The following is an 18,997-nucleotide window of genomic DNA, read 5'->3' as shown; positions in this document are numbered from 1 at the left end:
TCAGCAATTCCCAATCAACCATCGATTTCAAATGTATGTTCTAAATGTATAACACTATTCATTATTTTCAATTAAACTGTCAATATTAAGGTTGGTTGGGTGAGCAATTGTAGGACTATAACATGTTAAACTCCTGGTCATTCATTACTTTTAGCTACATGTTTAAACTGTGCTCGCTCGCTTTCTAGTTTTCACACGCTTTTACGTAACGGTAACGTGTAGTGTTCAGGTCTTAAGGCCGATATATTCTTTCAATCAAATCATAATTTCTGTTTTATCAAATGAATTGAACTGCACCAAAATCTTTCCTTAGCCTAAGCGAATGTAATGTTTTTAAACTACTTAATGTCCACTATAGTGTCTGGCATAAATACTGTTACATAAATTATGAGCATTCATGAAGCAGAAGCACACAGCAGGAGATTCTCTGTGTCAGATGTGTTCTCAGACACTGGAAATGTGTTTGAGTTAGGCGACAGGTGGCACCTGGGTAGAGCATGCAGGAGGTTCGTGATTTGCTTATAAACAGCCGAGTCTGTTGCCATTCCTTGAAATTGTCTGATGATTTTGGTACTGACCCTTACCGACTGAAGTTCCAGAATCCCGTCGTCTCTCCAGTTAGACATTTCCTTTGGCACCTTCGTGTAAATTACCCTTCTTCTTTACCTTTAAATGTTGGTTTTCTTCTTGTATGCATTGCCAATTCATTAATACGCTCGATCTCTCACTGTCAGTACTCTGCACAATTCTAAACTGCTCTATTCACACATCTGCTCATTTGGAGATTACAGACTTTTTACCCGGGAGCTGGCAATGTAAAAATGTTTAATGTCTGGTCTGACCTATTCAGACATTTGCATCCTCACTAACAGCTCTGTGTGGTCAAGCCTAGATAATTTCAGGTTTGCAGTGTATGTGCTTATAGTGGGCATGGTAAACAATATACCTGCAAAACAACAGCTATCATTGTCATTGTAATCAGCCGCTAGCTGTGGACTTTTTAAAATGTAAAGGAATACATAAAAGTGGATAGAACGTGGGTTGTCTGTACATATTGAGAAGGCATAAATCGTGTTGGTGTCAAGATGTAATTTACAATGTTGCAAGGGCATTATGAAACTATTATGCCAAAAACTGTTTCTCCAATGTGTACCTTTCATGCTGTGGGATGTATGGGCTAGATTACAAATGCATTGCATGCATAAACTAGAAGGGCACTCAGGAGTTGCAACCAGAGAGCGCAGACCTCCGAGAAGGCTATGCCCTATCTGGCAGTGTTTACAGAAGTGAAAAATGAGTTGTGTATCCCTTTTCGTCATCCTGCTGACAAACAGACAAACCTTCTGAACTAAAACGTAGCCTCCTTGACAGAGGTAATAAAGAAACTCACATTGCATAGAAAAAAACATCCTGCATAAGGATCATGAATTATGAGCCACTCACAAAATTAAATGAACTTCATCAATTCCTGCCTACATTTCAACCATCAATAAAATAGAATATATGAAATAAAATGTAAATATTGATAATATTTCCCATCATTGCTTTTAATGATTGATCAGCACGTACTACACTACTAACGCTGGATACAGGACTCATTTAGCCTGGTGAAATGCTGGGTAATACTGTAACACACTAGGTTGTTTCTCTGGAGAGAAACTCTGTAAACTATTTTTTTTTTCTTCTTTCACTGGTGGAGAACAGCACACAGAGAAAACATTGCATGGGCAGTATTGTAACACACCAAATTTGAAGCATCAACTTGTCTAGGGAGTGAGCTCACATAAATAGAATGTGAATACAGAGCTATGACAGATTTACACTTGCATATTCAGAGGTTCAGACTTTAAAATTATATACTTGGCATGCTTTTCTTATGTATTAAAACCATACTGGTCTATTCCCAGTCATTCAGTAAGACAGTACACCTTCACACCAAATGCCTTTAGTACTTCCTGTACAGTAAAACCTCAACTGACCATACAGAGGCACTATATCCGTGGTCATAGAAGAATATATTTAAACAGCTCTCTCACAGTTGCTGGAGCCCTGATCCCCTGTTCAAATGCCCAACTTGTTGGGATTTTATCAACAGAACAAACAACTTGTTTAGTGCTTTGCCTCTTGAGTCAGATACAAAATAACCCAGTGTTGGGATCAGGATGCAGAGTCGCAGTCGTACACACCTCTCTGCGCTCTGTCTGGAGCATTTTGCCACTCAGCATCATATAAAAACACTGTCTGCCCACAGACCATTATTTAATAACTTTTGAATTCGTATTACAGGACTACACCCACCCTTTCCTTGGAATTCACTGACAACACGAAACAGCTAGTTCTGCTGGGACCAAATTCACACCCCGCCCGATTCCTAGATTCCATCCCTCAAATGACCCACTGCATCCTGCCCCACTGACCCCTCTCCCATCACTCGCTCTATGTCCAGTTCTGGCCAAATCACCAAAGACACATCATGCACCACCACCACCTCAACAGAATCATCTTCTGTCTCAACAGCCTAACAGATAACAGCTTTCAACTACTATGCTACTAGCTTCCTCAAGGCTAAGAGTAAAAAAGGCTACGCAAAAAAACAAAACAACTCATTCTGCAAATTTATCAAATCTAGGATTCCTTCCTCGTTAGCAACAGCCAGTTCCAAAACATGGGGCACAAAATGACATTAACACACTAAATCTAGCCTTATTGAATATCAGGTCTTTGGCAGGAAAAACATTTTTAATCAATGATTTTATTATCAATCACAATCTTGATTGTCTTATCTCGTCTCATCTGATGAGATGAGATGAGATGAATCTTGATTGTTTATTTCTTTAACTGAAACATGGTTAAATCAGGCTAACAGTTGTGCTGTACTTATTGAATCAGCTCCTCTCAACTTCAGCTTTATAAGTGAAGCCAGAGTGCATACGAAAGAAGGAGGAGTGGCCGTCCTGTTTAATGATTCCCTCCAATGCACGCAGATATCTTATGGAAACTCTGCCTCCTTTGAATATGTGGCTCTGAAGTTGAATTTCTAAATGTTTCTAAATGTCTACGGGCCTCCCAAATATTGTGCAACCTTTTTTGAAGAATTTTCTGAACTACTGTCTATGATCTGTATTGACTTGGACTGTGTAGGTATTGTTGGTGATTTTAACATTCATGTTGACAAACTTCATGACAAAGGAACTAAAGAACTTTATTGTGTAATTGATAAGCATTGACTGATTCAGCATGTGACGGAGCCCGCACACAACAGAGGTCACACTCTGGACTTGTTACGTCCAAGGTCGTGAGCATTTCTAAGGTTAGGAGGTTAAGGTTTAAGGAGTGCTGTCTCTGTGCAGACTGATGTTCAAGGGAAAAATATCAAAAAACGATATACCACAGGAACACCTGTGGAACATTTATCCAGGCTTTCTCCTACACACCAACCCTACCCTGCATCACAGGAAATCAGAGCTTGTTAATAATTTCAATGTGAAAATTGCAAATATTATTGATGCCATTGCACCCACTGAGGTGAAAGTGGTCTCATGCCAGGTTGGTAAGAATAGAAAAAGAGAGAGTGTCGGAAAGCTGAACGCAGGTGGAGGAAAACAAATCTCCAGGTTCACTTTCACATCTATAAAGAAAGACTTCAAATCTACAACTTGAAACTGAGAAATGCAAAACAATCCTTCTTCTCAGACATCATTGCCAAAAACAATAATAATGCACTTGCCTTGTTCACTACTGTCGACAGGCTAACAAACCCTCCTGTGTCAGTAGCACCAGAGCCGCTTTCCACCAGGGCCTGCAATGAATTTCCCCTCTTCTTCAATGCTGTCCATGTGTCCACCAAACGCTAACTCAAATACCATGGCACAATTTCATGTGATTAACCATAGGACCTTGGAGGACTATATACAACATGTGAAATCCTCGATTTTCTCCCCACGGGCCTTTTCAAAGTTGTATCAGACTGCATGGCCTCAGATCTTCTACGGATTGTAAACAGGTCTCTTCCCTCAGGTGTCTTCCCACAGGCCTTGAAAACTGCTGTTATCAAGCCTCTATTAAAAAAGAACAATTTAGACATTTCACTAATGAACAATTATAGACCATTATCAAACCTCCCTTTCCTCAGCAAAATCATTGAAAAAGTCGTTTTTAAGCAGCTGAACAACTTCATGATAATGAACAGCTGTTGTGATGTTTTCCAGTCAGGTTTTAGACCACACCACAGCACCGAGACAGCTCTTGTTAAGGTCTTCAATGACATCCTTTTAAACAAAGACAATGGCAAATTTCAGTCTTAGTATTATTGGATCTCAGTGCTGAATTTGAAACAGTAGATCACAACATATCACCAGACCATCTAGAAAACTGTGTGGGACTTTCTGGCACAGCATTAAAATGGTTTGAATCCTACTTGAAGGACAGGGACTACTTGCGGTGTAATTTGCGGAGTGTGGCCGCCTGCGCACCAGATTGTGAAGTTACGCATGGGTGAATAACATTCTGCTCGTGATGTAAATGCGCCAAAAAGTAGAAAAATAAAAAGATTGTGCATGAGTCCTAGGTCTCCAGTCCAAATCTATCAAATCACATTTGTGTGCTTCTTAAGTGCAAGTCTGAAACTCTAGTCCCCATCTTTGCTGTGTGGGAGTATGTTATGCATGCATCATCATAGTAACATTTGCAATAGTGTTTGGATCTCTGTTTAAAAGTATCACACCAAACTGCATGCAAATCCATACAGCCATAAATTGTGCAACTTTAATGTTTAGCTACCTTATCTCACTGGTGTCAGTGGCGTTATGAGATCATGTGTGTCAAAGTGTAACCAACTGATGTATCCTCAACAGGTTTGTATGATGCACAACAATTTATACAATATCTTGTGAAATATGACATTCTATTTTAACCCTGTGAAGTTAAGGCACCAAAACAACTTGGTTAAGATTAGAGAAAAAGGTGATGGTTTGTTTAGTACTATTTCCTTCTTTGCTCCACATGTAATTCCTACAGTAATAAATATGTGGATTAAATAAGAACTACAGTGGATTACTTTGTGTAGTTATACAGTATGTATGAACAGTGAATGAGGACAGTCTAAACAGATCTTGATCATGTCAGCATTACATATGGGAAACTTGTGAATTTTCATTGACATTCACATTTTAACAAACTACCAGAGTCTGCAATCGGAAAGCAAAACACTGTGAGCTTCAGCCAGGAAACAACTAACGAGTCAGATGGGAGCTTCGTTATAAAGCCAGACACTAATTGTTTAGCAAAGTGTGCCTCCAGCTATTCTCCCCACTCTTTTAAACACAAGGCTGAAATGACTCATTTGTTTTTAGTGTGCTCAGAGTCTCATATACAAATTTTCAGCACATCAATTTGGGTAGAAAATTGCACGATAATTGCAAAACTGCACAATAATGTCCTTTTATGCAAAAATGTCTCGTTAAAAAAAAGAAGAAAAGACTCATTTTTAGCAGGAGCCATCAAAGTATGTTCTCAAGTGTCTGAACTAAGATGCAATCACTCAACCTGTAAACTCAAGGAGATGCTTTGGTACATTCGCAGCTGTCACTTCTTTACTGCTTGGAAAAGGTTTTATTTATTCCAGAGATGTCGACGCTCAAACTGAAATGAAAACAAAATCTATTCCACAAACCAACAGCAAGGAAACTCGCGCAGCTACAAATCACAATGTGGAAACAATATCTTCCTTTGAATTTGGATGATGAGTGGGGCTCAGGGAGGAGTGACATGCTGCTTCCCAGTCTCTCTTCCATGCCCCTGATGCTTCCAACCCCTAATCTTGACTGCTGATGCAAATAGTCTAAAAAACGTCCCTACCAAATATTTGCATTTAAACAAATAGATAAAGGTCATTTTGAAAAGCTGCCTCCTCATGACTGCAGTGTGAGGTGGCATGTTCTATGTGTCCCTGCCCTCCTGACAGCGTAGTTAAAGCTCCCATCGTGGCACGCCACAGTATGGTGCTGCACACTGGGATTCAGCTACTGTAGGCAAATAAAGCAGAGGGAGAACAGAAAGGCCTCTGTGTGTATGCGTGTGTGTGTGTGTGTGTGTCAGACTGCTCAACATCATCATGGAGACAGGTAAGACACATTCATATACAGGTTGACAGCTGCTCTTTTTTTGTTATTGTTATGAATGTTCTATGCGCAATGTCTCATATAACATTTGCTGCAAAAATAGATTTTTGTGAAATATGTTTAACATATATATATTTCGTTTTTTTCATGAGGTAGTGCTTTTACTTTCTTTTTTTGTTTGACAATATAATTTGTATTCTGTCTCTTATTTAATGACGTTATAAAATGTGACATTATTAATTCAATAGTTTCCTTTGTTCACATTGATTTCCCAAAGAAAAGGCATGTATCCACAAAATAAGATGTCAATAAACTTGCATAACTCAGTGTATGATATCTGAAAGATGCTTTTAATGTGGAAGTTATCACATGCTAATTGATAATATTCATATTGTAACATAAAACCAGGAATAATATCTGGTACAATGATGTTCATTATTATGATATACCGTATAATATATATATATATATATATATATATATATATATATATATATATTATATAGATATAAATCAAAGGAACATTTCTTATTTTCAAGAAAGTCATCGGTCGAGCAAAGTCGGGGCTTATCTAAGATATCCATTGAAAAAGCAATGATCTTTTACATAGTTTTTTGCATGCAATTTCCGTTTGCATAATAAAGTTTGCATTTTCATTGAGTTTATACATCTGCTTCCCAGGAATGTCCCCAAATCACACCAGCACACATTTTTGCAATCAATGCAATAGCAAATGATCCATGCATGTACAATTTTTTTATCTCTTATTTAACTGACTATTTGAGTTAACTTTAAGGAAATCAAACCCCTCCAGTCTTACTTCACTGGGAGCTTTCAGTGAGTGTTGGTAGTAAATTGCCTCTTTTTGGTAGTCCATTTGCATTGACCAAACCCAAAGCAATTTCCATGACATTTACACACCAATCCCAAAGAGTCATTCCCCTATATGAATAAAACTGTGAAACATTCAAATGAACACACATTTGTGGGGACGGATGAAAATTTGTAGGAAGTTGTGTTACCAGCTACAAACTGGATTTGTATCCAATGTGGATCCTCAAACTGTTGTTCTGCTCTGTCTAGAATATTCTAAGAGAGTGTACCAAGGCGTTCGAGTCAAGCACACAGTCAAAGACCTGCTGGCGGAGAAGCGATCCCGGCAGACAAATGGGCCCAGATACAGCGTAAGCACAATCTTCTCTAAACCGCTCTGCTTTTGTCCCGTCCTGTCTCTCCCCACTTCATTTTTCTCCCAAACCAAACAGTGCAGCCACAGTTGACATTCTGTTGGTGGCACAATTAAGAGGTCGCCTTTTAAAAATCTACTCTCCTTGTTTACATTTTGTCTTGTTTTGTGGACTAACGATCCATGGTTGATCCATTGACCACCTGTACCTCCCCCCTCTCTTCTCCGCTCCCCTTGAGCGCTCGCAAAGCCAATCTGTAAATAACTGAGCACGATGTGTGTAGAGAGAGACACAAAGCGCAAAGTCCTGTCCTGACCTCACAAAAGAACACTGACACAATGCTTGAAATGGTGACGACCATGATCTCCCAAAAACTTGCCCGAGGTGGAGGCGGGGGCGGGGTGGGAAGATTGAGGTGGACAGGTAGCATAGAGAGACAGAAAAAGGGCAAAGAAGGATGCTGCTATGCAAAGTTTGATCCATGCACACCTGCCAGCCACCATTGTCCTCTGCCATGTACAGGCCGCAGACAAGCCTCCTATTGTTGTCTCTGAGAAACACACACTCTCACACAGTGAGAGAAATCAAGCTCTGCTTTCGACGTCTGCATGCACAAGCAAGACTGGCTTTTCAATTTTCCACAAACCGCCGGTCAAAAGGCTTTACAGGACTGTATTCACTGTTTGTTTTCTGTTTGGCATCGGCATGTCCACTCTATAGACATGCAGGCCGCTGACGACTCACTCAATGAGGGGGTTAAGTGAGAGACAGAGCAGGAGATAGCATCAGATGCAACAAAGGGGTCAGAAAATCACCCCTTTCCATTGCAACACTTTGAATAAAATTTCAAGCTCTGACTATTATTTAGAGTTGTGCACAATGCGTGCGTGTAGCAAAAAGGGCAAAACCACAAGGTCTGGAGTTCTGAGGAACTGAGTGGTTCTGAGTGGGAGGAACGGTAGACAGCAGTAATTGTTGTCTGTGCTAGTGACAGCAACGTGTTATAACACCTTATAACACACCCATGAGTCCCAGCATTGAATTGGGTGACCTGTCCCTCATTATCATCAATACACACTGTAGTTTATACGGGCTCGATCCAAAAAACAGTGTGTTGTTGCTCACTACCACTTCAAATCTACAGCTGAAATAGTACCAGCAAATTAACTATTTACTAAATTATTGAGCCTTTTTGGTAAAATGAAACAATGACTTTGTGAACTTTTCATAAAGATTTAAGGGACCAGTGGGCTTGTGGTAACCTGACTCTCACTAGATGAATTTCGTTCCACCTTGAATTCGCCAAGCTCCATTCAACCACCTGGGATCGATCCATTGCAGAGGGATTTCAGGGTTTGCAAAAAATGGTCGAACCAATCAGGACCGCCGGGCGGGGTTTTATAGACGTGATGTAGCAGAGAAACGACTGTTGGGATTCAGACAACAATGGCGGCTCGCATTGAGGAAGCAGGAGTCAACATCAGTGCTGCTGTTTCATCCGTGTTTTCCAATCTAGAGAATCTTTCTTCTTTAAAAGAACACCAGAGAACGGCTCTGAAGGGTTCTGTTGGTGGAAACCATGTTTTCTTCCTTTTCCAGACCCGCTTTGGCTTTTCCCTGCATCGCTCTCATCAGCGTCACGGGTTGGTTTCGATGTGAGTGGTTGAAGTAGCATGTCAATAAAGATGACAGACAAGTGGTTTATCCAGTCATATGCAAGGAGTTTTGATAAGGCCCAGCCTCCTGAAATCACTTTTTTAATGGAGAGATCCCAGATGGATGAGAGAAGCAAGGGGCAACAAAATTCATCTGGCTAGAGTCAGGTTAGGCTTTTGGCCGAGAGCAACAAACAGGGTGTTTACAGATAGAGGCTAATGTATGATTGGTTTTGATCTTTTTATATGACTTGTTGACAATGAGAAAGAAATGGAGTATTCCAAGCCTTATTCTTTAAATCTGCCACCAGGTCAACTCTGCGTTTACCAACCCACATTGTTGTGGACAAGTTGTTTTTGGCGTAAAAGCAGAACAGATTGTCCAAACCTGACTTTAAACCATGACTTACAACATGTGGAGGCAGCAGTGTGTCTCTGTCCAGTCAGAAAGTGCACAGATGAGACATTAACAACAGCTTGTATCTGCTTTTGTTACTCTTCCAAGTGTTACAGTGTTACAGAAAGTTTGGTTCAATTTTTAAGCTTATAATTCAAAATAACTTTGCATTTTCTGTATTCCACTGTTAAAAGTGGAATTTAGATTTCTCAACCATTCCATATATTTGGAAAATATAAATGAAGAATCCAGCATTAAAGTGAAACTACGTAACATGCAAAAGAAGAAATATCACATCACACTATTAAGGACTTTTTTTTTCGTGTGATTCATTCACACGTAAATATATTTTTTGACCTTGAACTTAATTAAATTCACAGAGAACGTGCATATTCAATGAATTCTTATACACGTTTAGCTAATCCTACGTAAAGTTATGCAAAGAAATTCCTATGAAAAAAACAAGCTGGTGGACCGCAGGATGAACCGGAAGTCAAAATATGCTAAAGCTTAAGTGCAACAATAGACAAAAAACAATGTTACGTGACTGATTTTAGCCAATAAATGGTGAAGGTTAGGGTGAGGCATGAAAAACACTTGGTTACGATTAGAAAAAAGGCCGTAGCGGTCCGATAGTCCGACCCGGGAGTGCAACAACGCACAAAAAAACTAGGATTTTAGCCAACAAAAGGTGACGGTTAGGGTTAGGCATGAAAAACACTTGGTTAGGATCAGGATAGAAAAAGAGGCTGTGGATTGGTTTACTACAAGATTTGAATGGGAATCGAACCCCACTCCCCTGGCTTAAAGACCCAAAGTCCTGTGCTTTACATGCCAACTTTTCATTGTTATATGTACAAAAAATGCATGAGAACACCCTGGAATATTACATGGTGAAAAAGCAGCATCATTCTTTTTTTTGAATCAAGGTTGAATTTTTCTGAGCTTTCACAATGCAATGAACGACATCGACCAACATTGCACTCATACTAATGAGGATAAATAAACGACAACACTGAGGCTCAAAAAATTATTTCTCCTTTCACCCTTGACAGAGGCAGCACATACCAGGATCCACTCTTTCTTTTCCCCACCTTTCACAATAAAAGCCCTGGACACACACTCCTTAGCTAACAGTTGACCAGAGGAACTCAATTAAAAAAAGCTTATAGTTGTGTAGGCTATACAACAACTGACCTCAGACAGCCAGATGCTTTCCTTGCACAATTTTGCACAATTCTCCCGATAACACAAGATCACGCGAGAATCGCAGGTTCACATGTAAGAAACCATCTTATGAGTCAGGTTAGCCAGATGCTGCTCTGGGTTAATTGTGACCCTGTAGTTGGTCCTCTGCCTACGCAATTTCCAAAACTTTTGTATTTGCATTGCTGCCGGTAATAGTTTTAATGCAAAATATTTGAAGGCGAGTATTATTATTTCTTATTTTTGTGTCATTTATTCATCATGCTTTATATATCTACAGTATGCTGTGTATATACTGTAGATAGCTAGATATAAATATGTATCTGACTTCACAGCTCACCAACGTTTTCTACGTATGTGCTACTGTTACACCATGTTTTATCATTATCTTCTAACGGCCACTTGTGGTCACACGTCAGCACAGAAGTACAGTCCTTTCACTTTAAGGCAATTTACCTGCTATGTTTTCTATGAATAACATTTGAAATCCTTTTAAAAATAATAACATGGTGTTATGTTCTTATGGTTAACTTAACTATGTGTAAAGTATTTTATATCACGTCAAGCCAGTATGTATATGCCATCCTCCTATCACACTGGGTTGTATATACAGGTAATTCATCACCTTTTCAATGTGAGGTTTACTTGTGTGTTTATAAATGACACATGAAGACCTAATGGTGCATAGAGACACACAGTAACTAAAGCCATCCACGTCCTTATGTTAGCTAAAGCAGCCTTTTCTCTCTGGGAATAAAAGGCCGTTGAGAGTTAAGCTCTGACCACAGAGTCCTTCTTATCACGTTGGAACATAAAGATCTTACATCACTTCACCTGCCTCTCTTTTCTGAGAACATTTCTATTGACCTGGTGTGCTCTAACACGCTGCGATTATATAAATGATCGGGGACTGTGAGAAATGGAGGTGTGAGGCTGAAAAAGTCATGCTGAAAACTTGAGGGACATTTTTTTATAGCTGACGTGTGATGAGGTGTCTCTGGGTCGAAGCATTCAACATCCCTGTAGGTAAATTGTGGCGTTTCAACAGCAAATTGTGATCATATAAAATTTTAAAAAGTAAAATATGAACAAAAAATAGGGCACATTTTAGCATTAGGTACTGAATGTAAAAATTCTAGAACACGAAAAATATAAAGTGATTAAAGGAACTGCAGCAGTGTACCACAAAAGAAAACTGAAACTATATAAAATGGGAATATTCCCACAAAATGTGTGTGTTCACTTATTATAGTATGAAATAGGTGTTTAAATGTCAGTGTGTAACAGATAATGGGAATATAAGAATATGAAGAGGGTTTTGCATAAGGAGGAAGAGCTTCTCTGTGAAATAATGTTAATAGTCCATAAACCTTAACCTTACAACACAGACACACACACACACACACACACACACACACACACACACACACACACACACACACACACACACACACACACACACACACACACACACACACACAACACACACACTGCCTGACTGTCAGAGCTTGAGGGAGGTGATTTCCATACGCAGCCTTCAGAGATGCACTGAGCCGTACCTGGGCCCGATGAGGAAGTCTTGGCACTGGCAAATCACATTCAAATTCAACCCTCAAAATTTGCTTGCTTGCCAGCCAACACAGGCTTAATATCAACTCTTTCATGTTAGCAATATGCAAACAAGAGAGTTGGTCAAACCTGCCTGTGTGCCTCTGCATTCTGCACCAATCTCACCTCTACACACGGATTACTAGACAAATTATTACCGTTGTTAGTTAGCAAGATTATAAGATCTATCGTAAAGAATATCACGTTTAATATTAATTCCATATCAAATATATTATTTATCAAATGTGAGTAGAAGAACTAAAAATAACAAGATGCAGACACATGAACCATAAGTTAGTGAATACAAACTCAAAAGCAGATAACAAATATGAAAGCAGGAGCCATCGTCAGCTTCAGACTGAACTTTCAAGAACTTCAAACACACAATTTAAAAAACAAATAATTAGGATTTGGGTCCTAAAATTTCATTTTTTAAATAGATTTTAAAGTAGAAGTGTTGAGAAATTTCTAATTGTCACGTCTTAGTTCTGCAGATGCTAGTGTGCTCCTGAAATATGATATTGGTGCACTCCTCTAGGGGAACCACACAATAAGCCCTTTGGCTTTGGGGCTCTGCCTGCACATCTCTTGTGATTTCATGAATATTTTTTTGTTTTAGACTTCCACTTGATTTGGTGCAAATAATAGTAATTTAGGGGAATCTGTATAAAATGACAGACAATAAATCCATCATTTTCCTATGGACCTGTGTGGCCATAGGAAAATGGAGTCCTGGTTTCAATATTTCATTCAGCATGAACGTCATAAAGCCTCTGTGTGAATTTGAGTATTTGTTTTCAAGAGCTTTATATAATATTGAGTCAAGTGCTGAAGTTAAGTAAATCTTTGAGGCTTCTGTACTTTGAGTTTTTCCATTTCATCCTAATTTTGCTTTTACTCAACTACATCTCAGGTTGAAAGTCCAGCTGTGTTGTGTTTTCAGATTTAGATTTAGCATTAAAACAAAATTCACATGTTGTGAAGCTCATAACAACACATTAAAAAATGTAATCTTTGTGTGTCTGGTGTAGTTGGCGCTCTTTGTCAAAAGTGTTTTATCATTTGGAGCAGTTATACCGAAGAGACATCTGCCCTCTACACTTCACATATGATTTCATTTAAATAACAACCAAAGAGTCAAATGGTTTAAATATTTTACAATAAATGAGTTAATGAAAGATTAGAAAAAAGTCCAAATACAATGTTCATACAAATTGGTGCAGCTGATTTGTTCCTCCCTACTCCATTAATCATCTCGGATTTATCCGGTGACCTTTCAGAGGGGCCACGGGACTAAACTGCCTCATTGTACATAAAGCGATTAAACCTAGCTCCACCTCGAGCAGTTACAACAGTAAAATGCTGCTTAAACAGGGATCCATCGGTATAAACAAGCTAATAATCTTATAACATTCTACAGAATGAGTACTTTTGCTTTTGATACCTTAAGTATGGATGATATTACTTTAACACGTTTAGTTAACTGAGGTTTGAATGCAGGACTTTTACTTGTCATGGAAAACATTTACATTGTTACTTTTACTTAAAGCTTCTATGATCAATATTTTTATTTAAATGACCATTCATTCACCTTCAGCCTCTCGTCCCTGTCGTGGTCGCGGGGGGCTGGAGCCGATCCCAGCTGACATCGGGCGTGAGGGGGGGTACACCCTGGACAGGACGCCAGTTTATTGCAGGGCACATAGAGAAAGTGCAGGTGTTAGAAAGTGAGGGGTCCTGTTCCAACAGCTATAATAGTGATGGCTGTAGTTTTCATATCTTTTTAAATTTTGATCCATTAAAACAAATCAATGTCTAAGTTGTGAGCAGTTCAATCGAAAAGAGTGACTTTTTCTTTCTAGAGGAAAGTCTGAAAAAAATACACACCATTTCGTGTAACAAATATATATATATATATAAATATAAATTCACTCTTTGATTGAACTGCTCACAACTTAGACATTGATTTGTTTTAATGGGTCACAATTTAAAAACTACAACATCACTATTATAGCTGTTTGGTGTATATATGTGTATATATATGTATATATATATATATATATATACATATATATTGTTGATATCATCTCAGATTAACCTGAGGGGAGAATCCTACCTGTTACATTGGAGGCTTTACGTGGCTCAGTGCCAGAGTACTTACATGGACCTGTCACTTCTCACTGTCAACACGTTGTTATGGACAGCTCTTCACACTGCACAAGACTGTATGTTTTCGTGTATTACTCTATTACTCCCTTTGTGATATTTTTTCTTGCCCCTAGGTCTCTGATTTGCATGACCATTTGACTCCTTTTTACCTTTCATGTTTCATTATTAAGTGTTATTGTTAAGGAAATACATGTAGTTGATGTATATGCTTTACATAATTACACTCTGTGTAAATCTATGTGTTTTGTTCTGTAGCCAGACAGGCATGATGATTTTACTGGACGTTTAGCTGTATAACTGTGCACTCAATGTGGGATTCATTTGCATTGATGAGGGAGACACTGTTGAAGAAAATTTGTCATTTTGTATAAAACTACTGCAGTGCCTGTTGAGAGCGTGTCGATTACTTGGCCTCCTGCGATAGTGCAGTGTTTGTATGCATGTCTGAAACTGCTCATCTGATCAACTTCACACTCAGCACCGCACTCCCTTGCGACCTCAGCAACATGCCTGCCAAGTGTGAGGTCGATTGGATAAACAGTTTCAGACATGCATACAAAAACAGAGAGATGAATTCCTTTACAGTAAGATAAAGCTGCTTGACCACTAAATGTGGTTGCAATACCCCAGAGCCTTGAGGAGACTGGGTTTTAGCCCACAGCATTTGAGCTAACTTTGAGGGTGAGCTGTATGTTATATCAAAAATCCAAAAAAGGTCCCTTTTTAAGGCTTGGTCCAGAGATGATCTGTACCCCATTTGGAGATGGTTCCTCAAAATTTGTAGGAGGAGGCACAGTGGCAATTAATAATGGCAGAAAGTCATTATCAACTCAAATAGGCGCGGCTTATAGAGAGGGATTCGTTTCATTTTCCAGGACAAAAAGAATTGTGTTTGTGAGATGGTTCAAAAGTTGCAGGCCAAAATGTAAAGTTTGTCGTTTTAGCGCCACCATCTGACCAAACTGCATCAACGTTGACAATGTCACACTTTGATGGTGTAAAATAGATTCTATGAACAGTTCCTGAGATATGCAAAGGACACACAGACACACAGACAAACAGACAGACAGACAGAAAGACAGAAAGACAGAAAGACAGACAGACAGACAGACTGACAGACAGACAGACAGACAGACAGACAGACAAACACACACACACACACACACACACATTCCTGTGTTTACAGATCTGTTGCTATAATCGGATGGTGTGTCCATGTGTTTCAAGTGAATTTGACTACTTACAGTATCTGGCATGTGCAAAAGAAATAATCAGTTTCCTTCTATGCTTCTAATATTCCTGTCACTCTACGAGTCACCTTCACGTGTAATTACAGTTTGCGTGCCTTACTTCAAGTCTTATTTCTCTGTCACAGGGAGGATCTTCTTCTCCGCCCTCATTTGTCCAGATGCCAGGTGAGACTCTGCAAATGAAACATCAAAGATCATCTGCAACACAGGCTCAATCAGCACTCTCATTATCACAATAATTAACACTTTGAAGGTCCCAATTTCTGTTTTTGCTCACTTCACAGTTGTCTGTACATTTCATGAATTTGAGGAGTGTAAAGTCTGTGGTTACAGAGCAGCCTTCAGCAGCTGCCATAATGAAGAGGAGGATTCCACTGATCTCAGTCTAAAAGCTTCATATTGTCTTCTGCAGGGTCTCACATGCTGCCCAACTACTACAGCGTGAGGCGTCCCTTCATCTCAGAATCAGACTTCTGCCCGTCCACCAAGCAGTTCTCCCCTGACATCTATTCGCCCACACTGGGTGGTAAGCCTCTGGGCTGCGATCCCTCCGCCATGGCCAGCTACTCCTCCTTCATTGACAGCTACTACCCAGAGACCTTCGGTGATTACCGCAGCGCCACCGCCTTCTCCAGCTCAGGAGGATCCTTCCTGCCCTCGTCGGCGCTCTCATCCCTGCTGCCTCCATTTGGTGGAGAGTCCTCGCATTTATTTCTGGTAGGCTGGGGTCCCTCTGTGGATGTCTGTGACAGGAGAAGAGTGAAAAGAGTGAAGAGGGGAGGGAGGTTCATCATCATCATTTAGGATTTAGTCCTTTGTAAATCCACCTAACATGAGAAAAACGGTTTCAATGTGCATCTGGGCACATGACTATTGTTTTAAGTTGGGTTTGAAAAAATGTGAACAAACCTTTTAAACCAAGTGCATACCGGGAAAGGCTTGAAAGTTTTTTTTAACAACACCAGCTCATGAAGATAAAGAGTAAGACTCCCCGGCGGTACCTCCAGTGTTTTCAGAATGTTCCATTTTTAAAATTTTAGATATTTTGCTTCTTAGATGCAACTCTGGCATCATTGCACTGCAGCTCACCTCTCTAGTGTTAAACTTAACCCCCACAGCTGTTGACAACAGCTCTGTTTGATGTACTTCACATTATATTACAGAGTGATGATGGTAGAGACAGACACCAACAGTATGCCATGCAACCAGACATTGTAAACTCAAACTCAACCCAAACCCAGGGGGCATGCTCCACCGGGGAGATTTTTTTCCCCCATTTAGAGCAGCTATATGCTCCATTTTTCATGCCATTTGATAAGAGACTGCCTAAAAATCTGTACATCCTTAGGGAAAAATATCATCCTGTAGAGCCTACATCCTAATTTGTGTCAACTTGTTTTCCAACTGTCTTCATCGTTCCTAAACCAGAACACAAGAAATGTTGAGGATGACTCATTTTCACTCCTGCCACCGAAAAAGAGGCACAAAGTGTCTGATGTTTCTACTGGATTTTTAAGTCAAATCACATAGGCAGGGGAGTCATTTGGCCTAAACAGAATTACTAAATCTTGAACCTATCTTTTGTTACAATATACTGGAGAAGAGTTCACAGTATGAATGTTTATCTGACAAATCTGCTACATTTGAATCCATCCCATAATCATTTGGGCTGCTCTAACCAAATCACACACATACAGGCATCTTCTTTTGATAAAGAGATTTGTAGCAGAAAGCTAAAAGAAAAGGGGTGAAGTGTGAAAGAAATGGGAATTGCAGGATCCAGTATTTTTGGAGCTTGACTAATACTACTTCAACTTCCACCTACTTTTTAGAAGTCCAGGAGTAAATTACAAAAGGTCCCCTTTGGACTCCAGTGTGATCTAACCATGCAGAGTTCGAGATACCTGTCCTCGAGGTATATGGTATTTATTTAGGTGTTTAAAGGAATGAAAACTGCCATAACCTGAAGTTAATCTTTCCGGATGCAGCCACTCGCAGTGAATAGTTTATTATATTATATAGGGTAGGGTTGTTTTTTATGCACAGTTGCTTATTTATTCATCATCTTATGAAACTTATACCTTGAGCTTTTGACAGTTTACTATTCAGAGTAACATGTGACATGTTGCATCTCCATTGTATTGGGGTGAGATGTGTAACTATGGATATTAAACCTGGACAAATAAAACTGAAACTGTCTACATGGCTGGACACCACGGAGGGTTATTGAGGAAAAAGTGTTGTTTTTTAATTATTGTCAAGCAACACTTTTAAATACTGAATTCTGAAGCATATTATATGATTGCCTTTCTCCAGGCATTCTGGGAAGCAGGAAATCAGTGTGGGGAGGACACAAGTTTAAGGGAAATATAAATGACATCATGTTCTGATATGAACAGTATCTGATGGTGAATGTTTCCTTTAGTCAGTAAAGGAAATAAATGAATGATTTGTCCTCTCCTCTCTTGTCTTCCTGCATCAGAGAGACTCCTGGGAGCAGTCCGTTCCAGAGCCAGTATCCCAGGTGGACACTCTTTGTCCAGAAAGCCTGACCCCCGCCAACGTCCCACCGTCCATGCCCAGCCCAGAACCCCAAGGGAGCCCCTCCCAGTACCGCTCCCCCAGCCGAGGCTCCTCCATGGGCCAGCCCTACACCCTTCACTCCCTGGAGGAAGCCCACTACCAACCCCTAACCACCAGCAGCTCTTACTCGGTCCCCTCCACCTCCTTCCCCTGCCCTTCCTACATGAGCACACCCATCAGCGACTTGGTGTCCAAGATGGTGACGGAGGAGGCCGACAGCCACTCCGGCCTCCCCCCCAACAGCGAGGCTCACTCCTCCTGGGCCAAAGAGGATGGAGTGAGCTCCTGGTCGCCGTACGAGATCAGGAGGGCCTACTGATTGGAGCACGGGCCTGAGGGTCATCACTTATAAGAAGATGGAGGTTTCACAGACAATTAAACAATGAACTCAACAAGCACTTGACAGAACAGAGAAAACTCAGTGAAACGACTGTGAAGTGTTTTGTTGATTGGACGATTTGAATGCATTTACAAAGAGAGGATTCAAGTTTGGATATGTTGGTAGAGGTGAAGCCTCTGTTGATCGAGGTGACCATATTACAGTCTGACCAGATGGGAGATTCCTCCTTGTTTGTAAAAATATTACATGTGTTTTTTTGTTTGATTTGTATGAAAAAGAGTGACCGGTATGGACTCATATAACAAATCATCAGCCTTAAAATGGAAAATATATACATATATTTTAACTGTTGTAGTTAAGTTGGTAATTTAGGGCCGTGACTTTTATTATGTTTAATTATTATTATAAAAAAAAACTAATTCAACATTTTACCCATAAACCTACTTGACACTTGTACACCAGGAGGTAGTTCCGCAAGTTGCC

At 39.9% G+C, this 18,997-nt stretch overlaps 1 protein-coding gene across 1 annotated transcript; it reads left to right on the top strand.

The window, feature by feature from the left end:
* Positions 1-5,939: 5,939 nt before the first annotated feature.
* On the top strand, positions 5,940-18,493 carry pou2af2 (POU class 2 homeobox associating factor 2; the record flags this gene model as incomplete). Its single annotated transcript, XM_083913789.1, is given in 7 exon segments — positions 5,940-5,992; positions 5,994-6,069; positions 6,071-6,122; positions 7,203-7,303; positions 15,717-15,756; positions 16,004-16,308; positions 18,074-18,493. Coding segments are annotated over 7 exon segments (1,047 nt in total).
* Between the last annotated feature and the right edge of the window lie 504 nt (positions 18,494-18,997).

The sequence above is a fragment of the Echiichthys vipera genome, assembly GCF_963691815.1.
Source record: "Echiichthys vipera genome assembly, chromosome: 5".
Lineage (NCBI taxonomy): Eukaryota > Metazoa > Chordata > Actinopteri > Perciformes > Trachinidae > Echiichthys > Echiichthys vipera.
The sequence above is the reverse complement of the archived record's forward strand: the minus strand, read 5'-3'. Positions and strand labels throughout refer to the sequence as shown.